This window comes from Tachypleus tridentatus, chromosome 7 (assembly GCF_004210375.1).
Source record: "Tachypleus tridentatus isolate NWPU-2018 chromosome 7, ASM421037v1, whole genome shotgun sequence".
NCBI lineage: Eukaryota > Metazoa > Arthropoda > Merostomata > Xiphosura > Limulidae > Tachypleus > Tachypleus tridentatus.
The window spans coordinates 162,456,584-162,483,119 of NC_134831.1; the positions used below are offsets into that span (position 1 = coordinate 162,456,584).

At 33.5% G+C, this 26,536-nt stretch overlaps 1 protein-coding gene across 6 annotated transcripts in view; it reads right to left on the reverse strand.

Annotated features, from left to right (window-relative positions):
• Positions 1–18,299: 18,299 nt before the first annotated feature.
• Positions 18,300–26,536, reverse strand: part of LOC143257072 (cAMP-dependent protein kinase catalytic subunit 1-like) — an 88,400-nt gene continuing 80,163 nt past the window's right edge. For 5 of the 6 annotated variants that reach the window (XM_076515227.1, XM_076515229.1, XM_076515230.1 and 2 more), the window contains 3 exons: positions 24,340–24,462; positions 23,543–23,707; positions 18,300–20,433 (listed from right to left, as the gene is read on the reverse strand). In XM_076515227.1, the coding sequence (XP_076371342.1) occupies positions 20,308–20,433; positions 23,543–23,707; positions 24,340–24,462 (414 nt within the window). In that variant the 3' untranslated portion in view covers positions 18,300–20,307. Of the gene's footprint in view, positions 20,434–20,758; positions 21,023–23,542; positions 23,708–24,339; positions 24,463–26,536 lie in introns of those variants that run through there. The other variant, XM_076515228.1, reaches the window with a different exon arrangement.

Sequence of the window (26,536 nt, forward strand, 5' to 3'; positions counted from 1 at the left end):
TTCGTTGGTAAAAAGAGTAGCCCAAGAGTTGGCGGTGGGTGGCGATGACTAGATGACTTCCTTCTAGTCTTACATTGCTAAATTAGGGACGGCTAGTGTAGCTAGCATTCGTGTAGCTTTGCGTGAAATTTAAAACAAACCAAACAAATGAAATGTTCATGTAAACTTAAGCCTTACGGTTTGTAGGTGAACGGATAAATCCGCCTTTAATCACCGTTTTTCATACGCATAACACCTGATTTTCAAAATAAATTGATACACATAACTTTAAATGATTTTATCACAATTCTAATTCTTTTTTTTTTAAATGAAAATTACTGATTATAGTACCATAAATTTTATTATTTAGGGATATTTTACTCCTATGTATTTGTTCTTCTTTTGTGAGGTCATACATAGTCAAATATAAAATCATACATATCCGAACGCGATAAGATACACATAAATACGAGTTGGTGCTTATCTAAACGTGACACAATGTATATATAACGAGATATGATATGCATTTAAACAGAAAACCACACATAGCTAAGGATGAGACAATTGTTTGTTTGTTTGTTTGTTTTGAATTTCGCGCAAAGCTACACAAGGGCTATCTGCGCTAGCTGTCCCTAATTTAGTAGGGTAAGACCAGAGGGAAGGCAACTAGTCATTACCACCCACTGCTTGGGCTACTCTTTCAGCAACGAATAGTTGGATTGACTGTCATATTATAACGCTCCCACGGCTGAAGGGGCAAGCATGTTTGGTACGACTGGAATTCGAACCTGCGACCTTCAGATAACTAGTCGAACGCCTTAACCAACCTGGTCATGCCGGACGGATGAGACAATGCTTTGTATGTTTATTGTTAAACGCAAACCTGCATAATAGACTATCTGTGCTACGAGATAACACGTAGGTAGACGTAAGGTGATACATATTAATAGTAGAACATTTAGTTCTATTTCCTATGATAATCGGCTCCAACGGTATCTAATGTCAAGCACACATAATTCTTTCTTCAAGGATACAATGACCCTGAAGTGATGAGCACGTGACGCTGCGATACGATATTATCGTTATAAGCCCTCAAGTTATCGCTGAGCCCCGGGGGTATTATATAGTAAAGGTTTCTTTAAATACGTTTCCAGCCTGAGAATGTCAAAAAAACAAAAAAAACTGAAAGAAGCGTAATGTCTCGTTTGTTTGGTTTTAGGGCAAAACTACATTGATCTACCTGCTTTAGCCACCGCGGTAAATCGAACCTCGGGTTTTAGCGTTTAAGTCCGTAACCTTACGGGTGTCCTACTGTGGTAAAAATGTGTAAAAAACTATTTATTGATTTACAAAAACAAGTTCTAACTACTGAGAGTGAGAAAGAACGTTTGATGAAAAGAAAGCATACGTGGTCTCCGTTAACTACGTATCAAAAGAGACGACGACAGAAAGACGCATAAACATTTATTCCACTAGCCTTAAATGATAGTTAATAAAATGTGGATTACAATATTTAAAAATTCACGTGATTTTAAAGTGAAACAAGAAGGAAGAATGAAGAGGCAATCCATCTCCCTTTGATACTGAGCTGTACCCAGTATATCCACTGAACAGAAGCTTTAACGTAGACTAGAGATAACACAAAGAGAAAGGTGTTTACATCAAAATAGCTGAACATGTTCTGACTGATTTTTGTGCTCCATAGTTCTGAAATGATGGATCACCGTTGCCATGACATTCATATTTCTCTTCTCTTATCTTCCAAACTTCCAGTATTTAAGCCTGACACGGAGTAAACAGACATCGAGAGGAATTAACCGATGTCATTAATAAAGCATGACATTAACTTGGTCGAGATTCCCAGCTTAACGAACTACTGGAATAATAGTAAAAATTCTGATTTTACAATATAATATCCACACACAGAGAGTGAAGAGTTTTATTATGGTTTATACGTATTTATATAAACGAATAGAATATTACCAATATGACCCCTAATTAAAGATTATAGTTGGCGGTGGGTAGTGTTGGTTAGATTCCTTCTCTCTAATTTATCGCGTGAAAATTAGAATAAACAAACATTGATTAACACTTACAGCAAAGAAATCTCGTTATATAAAGTTAAGGTAACTGACAATATATACAAACAGTTAACGACCATCTCTGTCTACAACAGAGGATGTTTTTCTTATTTGTTCAGTTTAGTGTGGTATTTTTAATTTTCCAGTGTTCTACTCTGATCTTACACCAACGTTTAGAGCACTGGAAAATTAAAAATACCACACTAAACAGAACAAATAAGAAATTACACACTAAAGATTGAAATAGATGTATAAACAAGCTAGTAATACACATTTCTCCAAAATGGTTATGATGAATACGGGAAAAAAATTTCTCTGCAACTTCTGTAGCGATCGGTCAAAGGTGAATATGGCCAATATGGGTTAGTAAAGTTTATTGAAATGACTAAAATAAAGCCTACATTTGGAGTTTTGCCACAACTTTACAATTCGATAATATTTGGTTTTGAGACGTGTATTATACACTGGCAAAATTTCATACAAGCGAAAATTTGGATTTGCTGACATGTCTCCACAATGATTTCTTTTCGAAATAATTTGTAAGGTGTACTGTGATTGGTCCGGAAAAACCATCCGAACACTGTTTTAAATGTGAGGCTCTATTTACAGTCGAGATGACACACGGAAGAAACTGTGAAAACATCATCTTTATCTAGCCAACAGAAACTCATTATTATTAAGTAGTTTAGAAATAATTAGAATATCACAATATCTTATCAACTACATAGTAATATAGGCCCTAAAATGTACTTACTACAATAACAGAAAATGGACTCAATCTCGAGAAATGACAGTTTTTATGATACATGAAACCAATTTAACTAAAAGTAATACAATAGAGAAAAGAAATGTTTTCCTATGAACGTATTTCACTATAATCTCTCCTAAGGGTAAGGTAGCTGTTATATGGCACTTTCTTTTAGATAAATCTCTTCAGTGGCTTAGTGGTAGGCCAGCGAGCGGGCTTATAATGCTAAAGATAAGTTTGTGATACCTGTATCGGGTAGAACACACATACCTCTTTGTGTAGCTTTGTGCTTATAACTAACAAACAACTACTACAAACAAATGGTGTTTTCCTTCCTAAAACGGCAAAAGATAAACAAATAAAGGAGTTATTGGACTCCTACATTGTTCAATATAAGTCACTGTAATTTCTATACCGCTCTTTATATACATTAATGAATTAATAAGCTGTCGTGAAGGAAAGAAATGAATTTCAAGGAAAAGGTCTGGAACGTCGGAGTTAATTTTTGAGAGAAGTTAATTTCTATGACAGTACAATAAACTAGGGGGAGTAACTTGGGAGTAACCACTTGGCACTCGACTTCTAATCTGAGGGAAATGGGTTTGAATCTCAATCACATTAAACATGCTCGTCCTTTCAGCTGTGAGGTATTATAATGTTACAGTCAATCCCACCATCCGTTGGTAAAAGAGTAGCCCAAGAGTTGGCGATAGGTGGTGATGACTAATTGCCTTACACTGCTGTATTAGGGATGGCTAGCGCAGATAGCCCTCTTGTAGATTTGCGCGTAGTCAAAAACACCTGAAAACATCCTTAAAATATACAAAACATATATAAGACCAGTGATAGACTATGCAGCAGCTGCATGGACTAACGTAAGTAAAAAACAACTGCAAAACAAACTACAATCATTACAAAATACATTAATTACAAATGCATATTGAGTACCAAAACTACTTCCTCAAAGTTCATGCACAAATACTCAAATACACAAACAATACCAGATAGACTTCTACATAGTACAATAAAATATTTCGATAAATATTGGAGAAAAAATGAGCTGTTATGCGAACCAGACAGATATTGCATATATGATGAAGAGAGTAATAAACCAAACACTTCTCCCCGATTAATTTATACATTAGATCATTAAGTTAAAATTAAGTATTAAAGAAAATCAATAAAAATAATAATAATAAAAATTATATATATATATATTAGTGCTAAAATAAAACAGGCCACCGATGTTCTAGACTTCGATAATCTGAAAGTACAATATACATGGGCATTGCCCTGAAAAGGGCCCGAGTTATGTTCATCACTCTAGCCCTCATGTATTTACTTTAAATATACCAACAAGTCCACTCTAACAATGTAAAGGAAGGAAGAAGAGGTCTAGTGTACCTGACCCTCCCGGGTATACAAATTTATATACCCAAACACCTAGATCGAAAGAGAGAGAGAGAGAGAAGGTTATATTACTGAATTAGAAATTTGTAATGCATTTGTATCGTCTGTAAGTGTCTGGACCACCTGTTTTCGAAGTGTTGAGTATATTCTGATCGACCTGGGAAAGTTCTAATAAATATCTTTTTTTATTATTTCTGGTTGTAATGGTTTGACTATTCTTATTACAGAATACCGTAACAATACATAGACAATATAAATTATTACAGATTATGGCAAAAATGCATAGACAATATAAATTATTACAGATTATGCCAAAAATGCATGGACAATATAAATTATTACAGATTATGCCAAAAATGCATGGACAATATAAATTATTACAGATTATGGCAAAAATGCATAGACAATATAAATTATTACAGATTATGCCAAAAATGCATGGACAATATAAATTATTACAGATTATGCCAAAAATGCATGGACAATATAAATTATTACAGATTATGCCAAAAATGCATGGACAATATAAATTATTACAGATTATGGCAAAAATGCATAGACAATATAAATTATTACAGAATGTTGTAACAATGCATGTAAACTATTAATTTTTGTAGAATACAGTCACAATGTATAGACAATATCAATTATTGTAGAATACCATTACAATGTATAGACTATATCAATTATTGTAGAATACAGTCACAATGTATAGACTATATCAATTATTCCTATTTAATTTGAGTTTAAAGAGAGTAGAGATCTCTTACTAATAAAAATGATTACAGTCTGGTTAGACTTCTTCAATGATTTTTCTATATGTTTCCTGCTCACCAGTTTCTCTAAGTCACTAAACTGTAACCTTAGAAACCATAAAAATTACAGCGAACAAGTTTCTTTCGATCCATGTTGTAGAAAATGAAATTTTGGTAAAAATGTAATTCTTGAAGAAAGTTCGGTCACCGCTGAGAATTGGGTTGTGTTGGATCCAGTTCAAGACAAAACACTCAGTGGTTACTTCAATGATTGAGTGAATATAGCTCGCGCGTTTGAAACTTGTTATCCGCATACAGTAACACATGCGTACAGCTAAGCTCTGTGCTATATGTATGTGTGTTTATCCACATGTGCAACTAAATAGTTCCCTAGTGGGGGAACTCGGCATGGCCAAGCGTGTTAAGGCGTGCGATTCGTAATCTGAGGGTCGCGGGTTCGCATCCCCGTCGCGCCAAACATGCTCGCCCTCCCAGCCGTGGGGCGTTATAATGTTACGGTCAATCCCACTATTCGTTGGCTAGCACAGATAGCCCTCGAGTAGCTTTGTGCGAAATTCAAAAACAAACAAGTTCCCTAGTGGGACAGCAGTATGTCTACGAATTTCTAACGTTAAAATTAGGTGTTCGATTTCCTCGGTCGATACAATAGATAACTAAATGTGGGTTTACTGTTAAAAAAACATATACATATATACATGCGACCAAGCACTTTGCTATAGAGGGGTTGGACACAAAAAGCGGCCCCGCACGAAAATGGTGTTGTTATATGTTTTACTACATAACAGAAAAATATGAAACTAGATGTTTTTTATAATGTAATAGACAAGCCCTCTTCATATATAACCTCAAAAATCTGATTTTAACACTAGCTTTTGTAACTACCTGAACTTTCATGATTTTCTTACACGTTCTTTTAAGAAGTGTTGTTTACTTGCTGTAGTTTCTTAGATTTTATTGTTTTAATTAGCCTAAAAAATGATCAAACAAGTTTCATTGCAACTGTTTAGTCATTAAAAATATTTTAGAAATAAGAGAATTGATGTTATAGAATAGCCAGGACAATCACCTGATATCAATCTGATTGAAAATGTATTGGCTGAGTTAAACCTATTAACAAAAAATCACAACTTAAACAAGGAAGATGAACTTTCTGAAGTACTCAAAGAAGGATGGCAGTCAATCACTCAGGAATATCTGCACAAACTTATTGAAAGCATACTACGTCGATTTGATTGGTTTGGTTTTTAATTTTGAGTTAGCCGTCCCTAATTTAACAGTGTAAAACTAGAGAAAACTTCTTGGCTACTCTTTTACCAACGAATAGCGGGACTGACCGTCACATTATAACGCCCCACGGCTGAAAGGGTAAGCAAGTTTGGTATGACAGGGATTCAAACCCGCGCCCTCGGATTACGAGTCGAGTGCCTTAACCACCTGGCCATTCAGAGCCAGTCGATTTGAAGCAGTACAAAGAATGCCAACTATATATTAACTTATGAAACAGGTTTGTGTTATTTTGAGTTTTATTATGACGTTCGATTATTACAAAAAATTATTTTTTTGGCGGTGGTTGATATTGACTAGCTACCTTCTCTCTATTCTACCGCTGCTAAAGTATGGACGGCTAGCGCAGATAGCCCTCGTGTAGCTTTGGGCGAAATTAAATATAAAACAAACCAATTATTTCGTAAGATATGTAAATATCACCTTCAATGATGTTTTAAATTTTTTTTAAGATAATTTAATAACGGAGCATAAGAACAGTGACTATTAATCGAAATTCGAAAAGGAAAAAACTGACCTCAGTGCTATAACGGAAGAATGTCTGAAAGTTTTCAAACTATTTGAAAATCCGTAGGTAGTCTCCATGGTTACTGATGAAGATTTACTTTCCCTAAATCGGCCTAATTGGCTTTACTTGGAAAATATTTCTCAAGGTATTTAATCTGTTTAAACACATACTATAATGAAGGCTGTCTTTTTTTTTTTTTTTTTTGGTTAAGCACAAAGCTACTTACTGGGATATTTGTGTTGTGTCCAGTGCTGGTATAGAAACCTGATTTTCAGAGTTATAAGTGGAGTCATCGAGACAGAAAACCCTTAACACGTTTCTGCAACAAAAATATCTTTGTAAAATGTTTAAAAAATATTATCATTTTTATATCATTATTCGACATTTTTAATAATAAAGAAGACTTTTGATGGAGCTTTTTCAAGTTGGTTTTAATATGTCATTGGGTTAAAAATAATTTTGTCACTATAAATTCGAAATATAATATAGTAACGACAACTCTTGGAAGTTTTTGTATTTTCTGTCTCGTGACATAAGTAAAATAAATTTTCCTTTTCTGTTATAATAAAAATATCTTACTATATACTCGCTTTTTGTTTTGTATTAAACCTGAATTGTTGTTCTATTAATGGTGTGTTACATCAAATAAACTACGAGAAAACGAACACTTCCGTCTATTTATATGAAGTAATTCAGATTTTTTACGATTTTACCAATAAATCTTTCTCGCCATTAATTGCGAAGCCTGGTAAAAGTTGAGATAAATAGAACCATGAAACCCGAAATGATCTGTTGTAGTTAGGCTTAAGACCTAAGAATCAAGTCTCATAAGGAGGAAATAACACATTTATGATTGAAATATTATAATAATAATTACAATTAAAAATATTCAGTACTGTCCAAATCATTTCTACACTTACCGTTCTAACAGGTAAGACGTTAACATACAACATTTCTCCTTCTACTGGGTTTACCTATTTATTTATATAAAATTGGCCTCGATGGCTCACGGGTAAGTACGTTTTAAAACATCTATCGATAAAATTAGGGGTTCTGTCACTGCAATGGTTAAGTTAGCCGACTGTTCGACTCTGTGCTACATTATGAACAGACAACTTAATTTTAAAAAGTAATTATGTGGTACCTAAAATGTTGATGATCACAAAAATTTGCAAAATACATAGAAACAAGGATACATTGCAACAAAATCAGTGAAACATTGAGTCACTTTTCAGTTCGTTCAATGACTAAAAAAAAGCTAGAAAAATATTCAGATCACTGTTGATTATCGTTTATATTCACTTATTTGATGAATTAGTCATAAAATTGCACATATTAGTTTATTATTTGCATGTTAGTTGTAATAAATTCCTGTTGAAAGTATAAGTAATTAGGCATACAATTATATACAAATGGCGATGGTCCGTAGCAAACTTTGAGGAAGGATTTTCTTGTTTTTGAATTCCGCGCAAAGCTACACGAGTTTTAAGGAAGAAAAAACTAAGTTTTCGTTACGCAGACTGAATATAGAAAATAATTTAAAACAGCGGTTCTCGAACGTTTTGGTTTCAGGACCCCTTTACACTCCTAAAAAATTATTGAGGACCCCCAAAAGAGCTTTTGTATATGTGTATTATATCTATCGATATTTACCGTATTAGAAATTAAAACTGATAATTTTTTAAAATATTTATTTATTAATTCATTTAGGTCCGGCATCATTAGGTGGGTTAAGACGTTCGACTCGTATTTTGAGGGTCGCGGGTTCGAATCTCGGTCGCACCAAACATGCTCGCCCTTTCAGCCGTGGGGGCGTTATAATGTGACACTCAGTCCCACTATTCGTTGGTAAAAGAGTAGCCCAAGAGTTGGCGGTAGGTGGTGATGACTAGCTGCCTTCCCTCTAGTCTTACACTGTTAAATTAGAGATGACCAGCACAGATAGCCCTCGAGTAGCTTTGTGCGAAATTCAAAAACAAACAATTATTAATTGAAATAATAAACCCATTACATGTTAAACATATTTTTATGATAAATAACTAAATATATATCACTTCCAAAACAAAAACAATTTTTAGTGAGAAGAGTGGCATTGTTTCACATTTTTACAAATCTCTTTAATGTCTGGCTTAATAAAAGACAGCTGGATTTTCTGGTTTTGCATACAATATGTTGCGATATGTTGTTTTGGTAGAAACATATGAAGACAATCCGGCCTCACACAGATATGTAGTTGGAAAAGGAAGGAGTAATTTAACATCTTTTTTCAGATAATTGTGAATATTCTTTTTTGATACAACACCAAAACTCGACAAGTGGTAGTTTCTCAAAGGTTAATTGCAATGTGGAATCTGAAACCGTATCAATGAGCTTTTCGTATTCTGTTACATTAAAAATCTATTGGTCTATCCCGCACTTTAAATGAATCTTTTACCCATCTGTTATTTTGTAACACCATGCATTGGTCATTTCACTAAGTTAGGCAGATCTACCAAATGTTTACAAATTTCATTATACAATATAAAAAAAATCACATTCGTTAATTTCATCACCGATCTTGTCAGAAAAGTCTTTAAGTATTGAGAAGCTGTCAAGCTCACGATGGTGGATTAAATTGTCCAAAATTCTAATTTTCGCCTAAAGGCTTGAACTTTATCATTGGCAGCAAATACTGTCAGTTGTTTACCTTGAAGTGACAGGCTCACTTCGTTCATTTTCGAGAAAATATCTGTCAAATACCCAAGTCGAAATAATCATTATTTGTTTTTCAGTCGTTCTTTCAAATAAGAATGGAGTTCCCTGAGTAAAGCGGCTTGTTCAGCTCACAACAAGTGAAACAATCATCATACTTCTGTATGCAGCAGTAATGCTTTATGCGAACTTCCCATTTCGTCACACCGAATATTAAGAGGACGTGTGCTCAAGGGTCGAGATTTAATAAAATTAATAATTTTTACTGCTTCATTAAGGACATTCTTAAATGAAATTGGTAATTTTTATTTTACCACGAGTGTGGCGGTGAAGAATACAATGATTAATAGAACAGTTTGGTTTCACTGCCTTGTTCGTCCTAAAGCGCCAGCAGTTTTACCCACCATTGCTTTTGCACCATCAATGCAAATGTCAATACAGTTGCTCTGGAATAAACCATGAGATTCAAAAAACTTATTCAACACATGGAATATTTCAGCACCAGTTGTGTTTGTTGGCAAGAATTCACATAAAAGTTAGTTGATGTTGATACCTGACAAGCAAAACAGCGACGTCTGTAGAATTGTACTTTTGCAGCTAATTCTTTAATTCTACGAGTAACTGTATCGTTGGAAAGTGGCACTGCTGTGATTCTGTTACTGACTTTTCATTCAGCATGTATTCAACAATGGCAACTGTACAAGGCTTTATTAGTCTTTCAACTATTGTGTGTGCTTCTCCAGCCAATACAATACGATAACTTACCCTGTAAAACATTGAAAAGCTGTAACAAATAATGTTTGGTTTGTAAAGAGCTGATCACGTCTACGTTTAAAATATTCTGCTTCTTTTTTTTTAAACTCTGAATGATTGGTCTCAAAATGACGCCGCAACTTAACTGGCACCATAATACTATTTGAATATGTTCTGTTGCATAAGACAAAATAGGGTAAATTATTAACATCTATAAAGCCGAGAGAAAGATAGCTTTTGCCATATTTTCGTTTATCATTTACAGCTTCACCCAGTTTCTTTAGGGTAAACTCCTCCCTTCTATGAGTCAGGGAACTCTCTGATATGTCAGTTTCATGTTTTTCAGCATCTTTGGACGTGGACGGTGCAGCTATGGGATGAGAAAGTGAGTCTTCTAATCTCTCTTTTTTAAGCCAACGATCCATCCTTAAATATAAGAAAAATATTTTATAACTTAAATATATTTTGTTCTAAAATAAAAGTTTTAAGATTTCGTTCTCATGTTTTAGATAAAAGTTTAAAATTTAGAAAAGTTTTCAATTTTTTTTTTAAAATATTATTGCAAAATAAGACAACAAAGTGTACTTACTTCTCAAACGATTGAACAATTATTTGCTGTCTGATTCCTCTCTACACTTATATCTCTCCTTCCAAATGTTTCTATTAGAATGTTAGATTTCAATTTATTCAAGCTTAAATGTAATTTTTATATGTATTTAATTCTAGAACAGAGAAAAGTCCAAATTTATCGACCATACAGTTTAAAATTCATTTAAATCCCAAATAAATTCAATGAAAGTTTGATCCAAAATAATATCGCTTACGTATACAAAAACATGAGAACGAAATCTTAGAACTTGAAGACACAACCTTCCTTCTTAAAGACTCAAAATATACCAAGACGTTATTTACCTTTTTCACTCTCATTCTCTCACTCGGTGCAAAACGTACAAAAACGTTTCATTGAAGGAATTATATTATGAAAATAGTTTTGACCTCGCGGACCTCCAGGGTTCCCTTGACCACACTTTGAGAAACGCTGGATTAAAAAAAACCCTCCCAGTAATACATAACGTAATAACATTATGTTATATTTGATTAATGCACAGGTTTCGGATAGCCTATTCAAGAGTGACAGAACTAATAGGACAAGCGAGACATTTGCCCCCACGATAATTAGGTTATCACAGGTTATTTTTAAACTTATTTTGAATATTCGTGTTATTCAATAATGTTATGAATATTGTTATTGTTATACTCGTTTCGTCGTCAGTGTTTGGGTAAGAAAAGTTCATACCCTGGAGGATCAGGTTCTCTGTGACCTCTTCCTCCTTCCTGAACTTATTTTCTTGACGGATTGGTATTTATAACTGTGGAACTGAATATTATTTTGATCCTTTTCAGGGCAATGTTCATGTATTGTGGCTCGTATACAGTGATTATTTTATTCTATCAGCAGAAATGTCAAGTTTGTTAGTGGCATTTTTTTATTGTTTAATACATATATAGCATCGTTCGAATGTGAATGAATGTCGTCAGTGTTTGGGTAAGAAAAGTTCATACCCTGGAGGGTCAGGTTCTCTATGACCTCTTCCTCCTCCCCGTACTTATGTTCTTGAACAAAAAGTAAATAAACAAGAGTCTGTTTGTTTTTGAATTTCGCGCAAAGCTACACGAAGGATATCTGCTCTAGCCGTCCCTAATTTAGAAAGTGTAAGACTAGACGGAAGGCAGCTAATCATCACCACCCACCTCCACTCTTGGGCTACTCTTTTACCAACGAATAGTGGGAATTGACCGTAAAGTTATAGCGCCCCCACGGCTGAAAGAGGGAGCATGTTTGTTGCGACGGGGATTCGAACCCGCAACCCTCAGATTACGAGTCGAACGTCTTAACCCATCTGGCCATGCCGGGCCTCATAAGTAAGAGAAAGAGAAAAACGTATATTTAGAAGATACGGTACATTTTTCAGTTCCTTACATTTGTTATAGATAACATAATATTTACTATTCTTTAGACCACGTGTAATTCTATTTAAAAACATATCTGCTGTATTAAAGAAATATGTTTTAAAATTCTAACTTAACAAAATATTCGATTTGTTTAGTTTAAATTATCTTAACCTGTAATCTTCTATTCCTGTGTTAACAATATCATAGAATGTATTTCTTACCAAGGCAATAACTGTTTTTTCAGCTTTCCTCTTCTCTTGTTTATTTAAGAGCATATTTTCGTTATGAATGGTTTGATCCAGCTTCAGTCTAGATTCTGATTTTTTCCGCCATTGAAATGTCTTTATATGATCGAAAGTCAGACGGAAATTTTGCAATAAAAATCGACAACTCAATCAAGTAACACTGAATATCGAACCCAATCTCTGGGAGTATTTCCTTTAATTGTCATGTATAATAATTTATACGCACCATTCTCGGGGTTGATCCGTGGATAAGCTTCTGGGTAACCCGGCAAGGTCAGGTGATTAAAGTGCTCAACGCACAGTCTGAAGGTCGCGAGTTCAAACCCCAGTCACACCAAAGATACTCGCCCTTTGAGCCGTGGGAGCTATATAATGTGCGATTTGGCGGTGGGCTGTGATTACTAACTGCCTTTTCTCTAATCTTACACTGCTAAATTAGAAACGGCTGGCGTAGATAGTCCTCGTGTATCTTTTCGCGAAATTTAAGATTAAACAAACAAACAAACAAGCTTCAGGGGCCATAACGCTAAATATGGAATAACTTGGTTTGGTTTGAATTTTGCGCAAAGCTACACGAGGGCTATCTGCACTAGCCGTTCCTAATTTAGCAGCGTAACTAGAGGGAAGGCAGTTAGTCATCACCATCCACCGTCAACTCTGGGACTACTCTTTTACCAACGAATAGTGGGAGTCACCGTTACATTATAACGTCCCCGCCGCTGAAAAGGCGAGCATGTTTGGTGGGACAGGGATTCGAACCCACGACCCCCGGATTACAAAATATGGGATGTACTAAGTTAACGCAACATAATCGTAACATTAAATGTGTTAATGAATTACCCGAGAAGTTTTACGATTATTTAGCTTATAAGCCAAATATTTTTATCATCCATTATGCTATGAGTGAAACTGGAGAAAAGAGGCGAGTGTTTCATTTTGGGTTCAGCCGTTTTATATTGTACAGAACCTATTTCATCAGGGTAGAGGAACGAGTAATATCAGTTTAAATTCTTAACATATTATATTATTCAAGAATATCAGAGAGAAATATTTACAACTTGTGCCAAGTACGTTGAAAAGGTTCACCACAATGTATCAAGACAGTCATTCGATTACTCACTCATTGCTTTGAAACTTCGCTGAACAGTTGCCCCAAACGACGGGTCTGTTTCGTGAAGATAAGGCTTAGGTGTATGTATCAAAATAAGTTGAAACAAAATCATATGTACCAGAAAGATTTAATCTCACTATTAAAACTAAAATATGGCGATACGTTACTCATCATGGAACTTATAATTACGAAACAACTGGTCAGTGCAAAAAATCAAACGTATCATTAAAATTAGACCAATAAATGTTAATCATTCTGAACAGTTTGTGGTGTTAAAAACACTTTACAAACCATCTACCAAAGTGAAACTTCAATTTAAACTATGTAACAAACTGTGTATTAGTCAACTGAAGCGTCAATTTAAGAAAGACTGTATGCTTGGGTGGACAAACGAAATATTTACAATATACGAGAGAAATCCACCTGTGCATACATTGTAGGACAACCTGAAAGAAAAATTAAATGGAACAGTTAACGAATCTGAAGTATGTGTTACAAACTCCCTCAGTGATGTCCACGCTGTAGAAGAAATTTTATGCAAACGAGGAAGGGATAAAAACAAACAATATTTCGTAAAATCGAAGGAATACCCTGATAAATTTAACAGGCTGTATCCCTCAAACAGATCTAAATAGCTCGTCATCATAAAATAACTTTATTCAGCATCGATCGATTACATGTGTTGTCACCTAGAACATTTTCAACTAGCAACACTCTTACAAACTATTTCTCTCATTTTCCTAGATATATCAACCTAGAAGGTTCATAGAAGTGACCTTGGATGATTATAACAATCCCTTAGTTGACATAATGTGCCTGACCTTACAAGATGGTTTTCCTACTTTTCTAGCCGTCCAGGTAGTTAGGGAGCTGACTCGTCATCTGGGGGTGGCGGGTTCGAATCCCCGCCACATCAAACATACTCATCCTTTCAGCCGTGGGGCGTTATAAAATAATGGTCAATCCCACTATTCGTTGGTAATGGAGTAGCACAATAGTTGGCTATTGGTGGTGATGACTAACTGTCTTCCCTCTAGTCTTACACTGTTAAATTAGAGACGGCTAACGCAGATAGCCCTAGTGTAGCTTTCCGCAAAATTTAAAACAAATTTTTCTGGCCGTCACTCTGCTACCATAATCAATTACATTATGAAGAACCTGAAAATTTAATTAGAATATTTCTCAACTCAACAATGAAACTATATTGACTTTATATTCATTCACCCCGAACTACCAGTACTACTTGGATTTGATAACATCTATTCATGCATCTGAAGCTTATTCACTCTATTTTTCACTCAGATATTATGGAACCTAGTACTGTTGGTGATGTATATGCACCACTGATTCAAATCATTCAAGTTAAAGGATGGAAACATCCTCATTACAGGCCTATTACTAAACAGTTTTCAAACTGTTGGAATCAGTATAAAATAAAAAGAGGAGACATTTTCGTTGTCTATGACATCATGATAATACCTTGCGATGACGACTATTATAATTGTCACGTGGGAAACGTTTTACCTTATTACATGATGGTCAGTCGTAATGAGGTCACGGATTGGGAGATGTTCTGAATAACTTGTTCCATTCACCATACATGAAAATATCTTCTTGATACTGGAAAACATTACAAGGAACTCAGAACCAGTGGCGTATTTAGGTAAGGTCTAGAAGAGGCTCATGGTCTGAATGAGGGTCCATTGATAATTTCATTCTATGTAAAATTACATGGGATGTAGGGCCCACACAATTAAATCCGCCACTGCTCAGAACCTAGTCTGAGATGTTAAAAAACTCGCTCTATCTAATAAATAGAATAAAGAGTAGGGTTCCATGTTCATAATTTCTAAAACCATGGAGTGAAGAACAACTGCTCCAATCTTTTTTGGCAAGTAATCGTAAGCCTTGTACTGCATGAAAAGTCGTGTCAGTGTACAAAGGCTAGGCAAGACTTTTTCTCTCTCTCCTATACAAACAGTGATTGAGGAAGGTCAGTGGACTAAATATTATCTTCCATCTTCAGTGACCGACAGATAACTTTTTTTTTTTTTGCGGGATCAGGTGATTAATACTGCATAAAACTAAGATTGATAGATAAGAAACACGTTGATAGTTTTTACCCTCTCGATAACGAGAACAACAAAATTAAAGACCGACACGTGGTAGTCAAACGTAAATAGCAGTTTACATTTGGAAATCATCACGTTCTTACCCAATGATGAAAGTTTAAAACGAAGTAAAGACTCATTTTGTATAATATCAAATGACGAATCAGCATTTAAAATTTTGCTACAACACTATGAAAGTCACGATCAGCCTGCCAGTCGTTCTGTCAAACACCCGAGTCATAAATCTGGAAGCTACCAATTATTTACTTTGGTCAAGATGAGAAAGGAGAACATTTTGATCGACTAGGGCTATGTTCACGTACCCATAAAATTAGAAAATTCACCAAGAACTGTTTATCGTGGATTTATAACAAACACTGCGAGGAAGATATTCGTTTGTATACGGACAGTATTCATTACATATATTTTATTTATTGTCGTTGTCTTCACGTATTAAAACGACAACTTTTACCTAAATTTTTCTCTTACAAAGATATGTTGTTGTTTCTTTCTTTTTAATACACTAATTATTTTCGTTCTAAGTGGCCATTTTGTTTTGTGCTGACATGTTGCATTGGAAAAGCTTGATAAAACATCCAGTTAGTTTTACAAACTTGACTCTTAACATCGTTTTAATTGTCGCCATTTAGTCATTTTGCACTGCTGATATATATTGTAGAAATAATTATGTTCAGAATATTTTTATCATCCATGCTTCCTCATAAAAATAAAAAAAACTAGGCTTGTAATCTCTAAAACTAGTTTTCACAATGGCTTAGATATTTATGAAACTTCTAATAACATATTTTTAGTATTATTATTCGCGTGTCTTGTTAAGGGAGAGAAATAAAGCTTTATTTGACCACTCGCAACAGGCGATCTCAACTAAAAAATTATAACAAGAGAAGGCAAAGTGGGTTAAGGCGTTCGACTCGTAACCTAAGGGTCGCAGGTTCGAATCCCCGTCTCACCAAATATGCTCGCCTTTTCAGCCGTGGCGTCAATCCCATTATTCGTTGGTAAAAGAGTAGCCCAAGAGTTGACGGTGGGTGGTGATGACTAGCCGCCTTCCCTCTAGTCTTACACTGCTAAATTAGGGACGGCTAGCGCAGATATCCTTCGTTTAGCTTTGCGCGAAATTAAAAAAAATACAACAAAAAACCACTCACCCAACCCTTCCCGGTAGCTCAGCAGTTCGAGAAGTTGCAAGTTATTAACGAGTTTCAACATCAGAAGTAGACACATTACAAATAGCCCAATGTGTATATTTGTGATTAACAAATAGGAAACAAATTAACATAAAAATACATTTTATTTTGAAACCCCTGCTGGAGGTTATATAATTTGCCTATCCATGCCAACTCCACCATATTGACATCGTTTTACAACAAAACTGCGTAACGGACCTCATGTGATCTGTCCACTGCGGAGAATCGAACCCTTGAGAATTTAGAATTGGAAACTGATCGCTGACAAACAAGGGGTCCCCTGCTATGAATCTTCAAAAATTCTCATGTCTTCCTTCTATATTTCACTTCAAATGCGTCCATCACGTTACTTTTACGCCCCATTTAAAATACACTTTCTAATGTTTATTACCGAATTGTTCTTATATTAAAATATGAAGGTAGACAAATGCTGCGTGTAATAATTTCCTTTTATATTCTCAACCGTAGTCACTAAAGACAAGCGATACTGTGAACTACACATTTTACTAAACCTTTCAGGCATAAAATTCCTCGTGGGCTCGTAACTTTGTTGGTTAGTGTTAGTGATATATAAATTATATCATTTAGAACAAAAGTACCAACGAAACTGCACTTAATCCCACCAATTGCTGGTTAAGCCTCCTAGACACTTGCATAGAAACCAATTGACTTCAACTTTTGTGTGTGTGTGTGTGTGTGTGTGTGTTTAATTCGTAACAATGATGGCTGAAACAGGCAAACAAAATAATATTGTTTGAGACATTGTTGGAAAGAAGGTATAACAACATTCACGTATACATAATATTCAAGAAAAGTGACCCGAAACGTCATCAAAACTTCATATTCAAACCAAGATATCTATCAGTGAGAACCTTGTTTCCAAACGTAATTTGGCTGTTAAAGTGTAATTAGCGTGGATTATATTTAAAAAAACAACAACACATGTAATACACTTATTATTTAGTAAATAGAATCTTATATTTAAAGAAATAATCTTTGTAACCATGTTTTCATTACCTAAAATAAATGCACATATTTTAATTTTCAGTATTTTCTCTAGTAATTTTCATGAATAGGTCTCGCATTAAGTTGATGCTACATATTTTTAGACCTTATTCTTTTATGCAGTAACCTTTAAATCTATTGCCACAAAATTGATATCAGCGAAATCAGCTGACACATTATTGGATAAGATGGGCACTCACGAGACATGAAAATATTTACCATAATTATCACTGGTTGGTCAAAAAGTATCTGTGCATTTCCAATCCTTCGTATATTAATAATTGAGCACCAACTATTTTTTTGATACTACTTAATAATGATGTTCATTTACACAAAGATATGAGGTGAAAAATTGTAAGATATTTAAGTGACAGATGGAAACCAACTAAATGTAGACACTCGTAAGTACAGATTACAGAAAATTCCACATACTACATCCCGAGAAATGCAAGTTTGTATTTAATGGCACTACTTTTTTCTTTCTGGATGATAACCGTATCTCTTGCACACAAAATGTGAAAATTATAAACAAACTTCGTTTAAAAGTTGACACTGATAACATTTAACGAACTTTTAACACAAGAACTATTCGTAGAACAAGTTGATAAACGTTCAACAAAAACTTTCAAAACAGCAAAGAACTCGAGAAACAAGGCTAGTAATAGTTGTTCAAATGTCTCCAACCAATTAAACTGTTGATAAACATCTCAGACTATAGTAAACATGCTATCCTTCGTTGAACCAAACCAGAGTAACATACCAGTAATAACAGTAATTTTGTACAATCACCCTTTTAAAGGATACCATGACATCTTAAGTTCAAATGGACCTACTATCACACTCTCAATATCATATTCAGATCTTTCTTTTATAAACTATTGGTAATATTTAAAACAAGGATATGGTAAGCATAACCACCTGAAAAACTTTAAAAATCTTTAAATATTTAGAATAAAAAATAAATAAAACAACAACATACTCGAGAAATATGAAAAAAAAATTCAATTCATTTTATGCACAGGGAACCACATAAATTTATGTATATATACATTCAGCAAAACTGGTTTATTATTAGTGTTATATGAGTAAAATTATCTTATGATTAAAAAATACGTCCACACATAACATGACACACTTTCCTCATTTCATACCCAAAGGTGATAAAAATACACTTTAATTGCAATAAATCAGTTCATACTGGCCCTGCATGAAAATCTACTTTATAACAAGTCAATAACATTTCAATAACAAAAGAAACTAGACAAATAAGTGAATAAATAAAAAATGAAAAACAAGAGGTAGATATCTCAACATTACAGTTTTTCATTAAACTATATTACAATTTGTTTCACATACCTTAGAATAAAACAAACTGAATATTTTTCTTTAAAAATTTCCACAACACTTCTACTCTGGCATATATAGGAAGTTATAAATAAAAAATAAAATATTGGAAAGTACTGTTACTTGCCTAAAAGAAGTAGATCATAAAGGTAGAAGAAAATACACAGAATAATAACCAGTAATATTATTTTAATCTGAATATATACTGTGAACAATAAAATAAGAACTATGTACAATAGGGTTTTCAGCATGGTTCCTATAACATTTTCTAACTTAACAAAACACACTATTAAAACACAGCACTGTTGTTAGGGCCATTGCACTGTTATAGTTTCCACATTATTTATTTATATGTTCACAGCTAAGATATTTTTTTTAACTGTCCAATAATAGTTGAAGTGTACCTGTTAAGAAATGATGCTAATTTATTTGTACCCTTCTGTAACAAAATTCTCTGCATGGCTATAAGTTCCTACAGTCTGTGTCCTCAGGAAGTTAAATGTTCAACAGTGCTTATATAAGAAACTTCTTTATAATTAATATGTGCTTTATTCATTAAATTATCATGAATTTTTCATACTGAATTTCAGGAAGCAAAAGAAATTAATACATGTTTCTCATTGTGAGGAACCTTCATTTTAAGTGTGAAAGAATTACAATATAAATACCTATGTAAGCAATGAAGACACAACAAAGGTTATGTTAATGGCAGAATTAAAGGAATGTCCTAATGTTGCACAAGATAAACACTTGTACATATGTGCACCATTCAAAAAGATTTAAACTTCTTATTTTTTTCCAATTTCATACCGACCTGACTATAATGCTACACTCAAAAATGTAAAAACAAGACAACATAATTGATGTTCAGAGAAAAAAAAAGTCATTGTCTCATTGTCTTTCTTTATTCTGTCTTTTTCTGTTTATGCTTTAACTGAGTCAGTTGCAGATGATGGATGTTAAGGTATTATACTGCCCATGAAGGTAATATGAACCTTGTTCTCTTCTATAACTTCAACCACTATTAAGATCTTTATTCATGTTTTCTTGCTAGAATATCAGTGTAGTTCCTGTTTTGCAAGAAGTTCTAACAAGCAATCCTAAAAATCAGCAAATTCTTTAACACATTTTTCTGTTGCTGATAGGCGCAGTTTTTCCTCTTCGTATTCATCAAAGTTGCTTGTGTCAAGGGGTCCTTTACACTTTGGATGAAAGGGAGCCTCAACCTGCAAACAAAAAGAACATACTCAGGTGTTTTACTAACACACTAAGAGCTTTTGTATTCATCAGAAAGACAAAAGAAAACTCCGTAAGAAAAAAGTTTATTCAATACAAGTATTTCCATGCAAATGATAGTATAGTTTTAATATATGATTCAGTACATGTAACAACAAAATAATAACAATATAAACATTAAATTTAATACTGTGGGGAAAATATTTTCATCAACACATTCGACAGAACCCATATTTTAAGATTTGAACAGAAAATATCCTTCAACGTTTAAATCTAGAACTCTGACGGAACATTTAAAAGAGACCAAACACAGTGTGAACAAAAATAAAAACAGATTTATTCAACATTTAAAACAAGGTGACGACTATGTAAGTCATTGCATTTAACAAACATATTGTCAAGAGTTCCTCTATCTGTATGAAAGCCCTGAACTTGGTCAAGACTAAAATAACATGGAAATATATATATGCTTATATCATCGAGTCAGATGACCTAGTCTCCTTACTGTTGATCATTCCAATAGGTATCTCCTACACATTCCAAAGAAAGAAAATGTTGACCATCTTTCAACACAGTGTGCTGTTGAAGTAAAGTTAAATTTCTTGGGACTGTAATATTTCAAACCCTGGCCTTCACAGAACCATTTCCCACAAGAAAACACATACAACAGTGAAATGAACCAGAAAAATATTTAACTATAACACTCAGAAGAAAAAGTAGGTTTTTAATATTCAGTTAATAAATAAATTAAAACAATACAACTGAGAATAAAAAGCATATTATGAGCAAGTAAAGGAAAAAGCTAAATAAACACTACTAAAATAATAAAAAGTATGTCTTGAATAAGTGAATGAAGAATTTAAAAACAACAAAACTAAAAATAAAAACCATAAATCAGGGAGAGAAATAATGAAATAAAATTATGTTCACTTTAGTAAAAGCTAAAAGAAAGATTACATTCCCTTCTATAAAGTTTAATTTCATTATAAATTGTCTTAGTCCAAGCAAGAAAAATACAAATGTACCATGCATTCCTGATCATGAATGCCAAGTACAGAACAAAAAATGAAATTCCTCAAGTAAAGTTAAATTTCTTGGGACTGTAATATTTCAATCCCTGGCCTACAAATGATCAAAGCAGAACAATAAAAAACACTTTGTTAATAAACAAATGATAAAGTGAAAACAATGCTATTCATAATAAATATATACAAGCTATGGGAATATTATAAACTAATACCCCTTTATACAAGCACAAAACGATGGTAAAACAAAGCCACTCATAATGTATATATCAGTTCCAATAAATAACTGAAATATATCTTCTGTAAAGAAATTTAAAAATATGTCACATAACAAAAATACACAAGCATTGAGAAAATAACTGAAAAGAAACACATATGTTTTATATTCCTGTATTTAGAGTTAGGGTTGGTAATTGCTATTTATTTTAGTGTACATTTTATAAATATTTTTAGAGTTCATGTAGGACTCTAAATTCATCTTTTGTAGTCAGTGACTACACAAAATGTAAGAGACTCCCAAGTGTTTCACTCGTAATATTTGTAGCACTGAACACTACATGCAGGACTTCTACTATAGTGCTTTTTTTTTTTTAATGGAATACAACACTGCACTGTTCATGTACAACTTATCCTGTGAACAGTAGCTATAATATTGTGGACAATGATTGCATGCAAGACTATATTGACAATATTGCCAATTGGGGCACTGAATATAAATCTTAAAGTATAATATGCAGAAATCTTGTGTTCTATGGACAGATTACCATGCTGCCTAGTACAAGTAGGACCTCTGTGGAATGACCACAGAGAAATCTTAAAGAAATTCTGAGCAGGACCTACAGGAAGTCATAAATAACAAACTCTCTATGACTTGTACATACCTTCTGAACAGTCAGTATCACAGTTAAGTAGTACAGAATTCCTACATATGTTTTTTTTAATGGAAAAAAAAAAAGGTAGTTCAACCCAGCAGCAAATCTTCTTCGTGTATCCCCTGGACTAGTGGAAGAACACATCTATAACTCTAATGCACCAACCATAAGGATCTTTTAATACAGAAAAATAAGACATCTGTTTAAAAATATAAAACTACAAAAATGTTGTTACACAGATTATATCATGTTTTCCCATTTTACCCCTCACTTGGAGCTCCCACCCCTGGAAACCCAATATTACTTAGGTATTGCAATCTATCAACCTTAGCATCCATATATTCATTCCAAAATTTCAAATGTGTCCATCACAGCTCCAAACATTTAACGTTTTATTTCACAGTACACGCTGGACTCCTACACAAGTGTTCACAACCAGTACATAAATATTTGGACCATAAAGCATCAAAATATATCTAGCTACTATGTAAAACTGTACTGTGATGTTACACTGACAGCCAAGTCTATAGTTGATAAGATGATGAAACAATTCCTCCATTACATACAATCTTCTGAGTCATACAACATCTAACAATAAACAACAGGTGACATATTTCATAATACAATACAATCACTCTTACGAGAGTGACACATTACATTCAGTCAACAGTATTAACTGAGGCTTTCTTAGTATCTTCCTGGGTTAAGATGACTGAATGACTTGCACAATTATAAAACTTACTGTTTTATTAGAACTTGTGAGTGTATTATAAATCATTTTATGTAGTTATGGTTCTTAACATGACAACTAGCAATTCTTTTAGATATAAAATTTCAAAAGTATCACAATAAATATGACAAACTTATTATGGTCAAACACTATATAGAACATCATTTTATGAATGGATAATGAATCTTCAGAAAACTATCTGTCTGAAACACAACTACAGTAACTCTTTGTACTCAGATTACCAGTTCAAACTACTTTTGGGGAAGAAATTAAATTATCTTAACTGAATATTTTTGGGAGACTAGGCTTAATCAGTGTGTACAGTATTCATACACTAAATAAGACAATAACAGTTCATGACAAACCTATCAATCACCATCTGTGAATCACATTTTTAAATAATCAATATGTAAATATCCACCTTACCAATCATAGCATGTTCTAAAACTTGTCAAGTAAAATGTAAACATACCTTTTTCTGGAATATAGCAATCCAGTCTAGTGTTACAAACCATTTGTGATTCTTTATATCATTCACACCATTCTTGAGGTTTCCATATCGTTTGGTTAAGTCAACTTGCAAAAGATTTCGAAGCAAATCTTTTAAGTCTGATGTAAAATGCGACGGAAATCGAACCTGTGGACATTTAAAAACTAATTTTAAAGGTTTAAAAGACATTAAAAGCAGTGCATAATTAGAAATTTAAAAAGCATATGCAGTAAATAAATAATCAGTCAAAAAAGGATAGAATAATATTTCTGTTAATGAAGAAATAAAATAAATAATTTTTATTAAAAAGACAGCAAATGAGAAAAAAGGACTCCTGGATAAAGTGAAACATTCATGCATACAGTTATACAAAATGTCATTAGCTAATGTAGGTCATGTACATTAGAACACAAAACATTGCTTGTACAGAAAAGCACAGCTAAAAGCTATATACCACAAATATACTTTGTACACTAGCACACTAATATTATTTGGTAAAAAGTATCAGAATTACATCATACATATTTCCAAGTTTATCTTTACATTCAGCAATAATTCTATTAAGACATCTAAATCCATTCTTCTTTATTTCAAAAAATGCAAATTTGAAATCTCTAAATTAAAACTGCATTTAAGTTTATCAGCTTAATGCAAAACACAAGTAACAGTAACATTTTAATAAAAGTAAGGAGTCAATAAAAAATTTAAACAAGATTGAAAGAGAATGTAAAAATAAGAATTATTTAAAATGTGTTAAATTAATATTAAATATTTCATACTTTTCCAGACACAATCTTTTCATAGATTTGAATTGGCTGATCAGCAAAAAATGGAGGGTATCCAGCTGCCATTTCATACACCAAGACTCCTAGGGCCCACCAATCAACAGCTTTATTGTAACCCTGCAATAAATGGAAACAAATTAATTACTAAAGCTACAAGGGTTCCTAGAGTAAATGATTCATGAAACTTCTTATAGACAGATTTGAAATTATTATGTAACTTGAGCAAACAGTGAACCTTTCAGTGATCCAAAATTATAAAAAAAACTATATATGACAGGTGGATTTACATTTGTACAAAATCCAGATATTTCATTTCAATATGTAGTATGGTCACTACGAAAAGGAAGAGCAAACTAGCACACTAAAAATCAGTGTTTGTGATGTCCTAATGTTTCCTCAAATATCCACTCCCCCAAAGCTGTTTACAGGTGTTTTCAGTGTTGGCCTTACTGGTATCATTTCCTAGGATATACTGTATCAGAAATAATTACATAGACACAGTAGTGACACACATACAAGAGAAAATAAAATGCAACTACATGATTAATTTGGAAAGTGGCATAAAAAATATTACTGATAAAAAAAGCAAGTAAGTAGTAAGTTTGTATTTGTTTCAAACATAGTGGTATACACCTTGTTTTTATACTACCACAAGTTTAGCAACACAAAATATTCCATTTTATTCCTCACAATTCAGCTATGATCTGTGGTTGTAACATGAATGTTCTAGTTTTCTTACAAGCCCATATCATGTTATGATACTGTACAGGCCAAACCATATTTATGAATGTGTTACAGATCTAGTTTTACTACCAGGCACTATCTCCACATCTACTTAATGCATGTGAACAATGTCTTGTTGGAAGATGGATCTATAACAATCTTGTTTCTTATGTGAGGATGTGATGAATAAGCATCTGCTACATCAAACAGTTGTCAAGGTGACACTGACTAATACTACAGAATTTTAATTCATGTGTAAACAGGGACTTCCTCTAGCTTTTCATCTCATTGTTTGAAATCTGACGTCCATTCCAACCTTTCAGTTAGCTATCTCTCCTCAGCAATGGTTTTTGAGAAGTTATACATATTTGGAGGGAAGTACACAATGGTACTTACAGCTTGGATATTCACAAGATCTCTATTGGGTTGTCATGAATCACATAAAAAGCATGGGTTACTTTAACATCACAGAGTTTGGATTTTCTACCATGACCATTTCTATCATCAACAGTACTAGTTTCAAGTTCACTCTTCAGAACTTCCATTTAAATCCCATTGAAAGATGAAAATTTCAACTTGATCTGTCACATGTTGTAGTCCTAACAAGCCAATACTGACTTACATATATTTAAACTGTAGTGCTTCTTATTACAGAAACATGAATGCATTCATCACATAGTATGACTGTGGCCACTTTGTTGGATGATGGTGTGACAATGGAAACTATTAACATGTGAATACATTATGGTGCAGTAAAGTTTCTTATTATAGTATGTGGAAAATTTTATAATACTTGCATTTCATTCACAATTTCTATTACTGTTTCCCATTCAACACATATACAGGTTTGTGTGTTTAGTACAAGTTTTTATTTATGCTTATAACCTACCCTCATGTTCCTGTACAAAATTACGATGTAAGATTTCACTCCAAATTATTTCCATATAAGTATAAATCTTCTGTCTGGGTGTACAGTATTAAAAAGAATGCTAAACCATATATAACTTATCTATTTGCAGTGCTAATAATACCATTGTAAGCAAACTATTTTGCACCATGGTATGAGCAAAAAGCATCTCACCGAATATCTGGTATCGAAATGGAATTGGTTTATAAAGCTTACATTTATATACTGATATGGCATACATTTGCAACTAGAAGTCTTTGACTCGCTCTTAGAACTAGAAATTACAACTTCAATAAGCCATAATTAACAGATAACCATCATTTGTTCATGGGTTGGATGATGGTCTGCACTGTTTGTATGTCTGGAAAACTAACAAGTGCCACATCCATCTAATATCACTTTGGAGCACTTGTAGCCAATTGTTGTTTGTTTGTTCCAAATTTCACACAAAGCTACATAAGGGCTATCTGCACTAGTCATCCCTAATTTAGCAGTGTAAGACTAGAATGAAACCAGCTAATCACCATCTACTGCCAACTCCTAGGCTCCTCTTCTACCAAC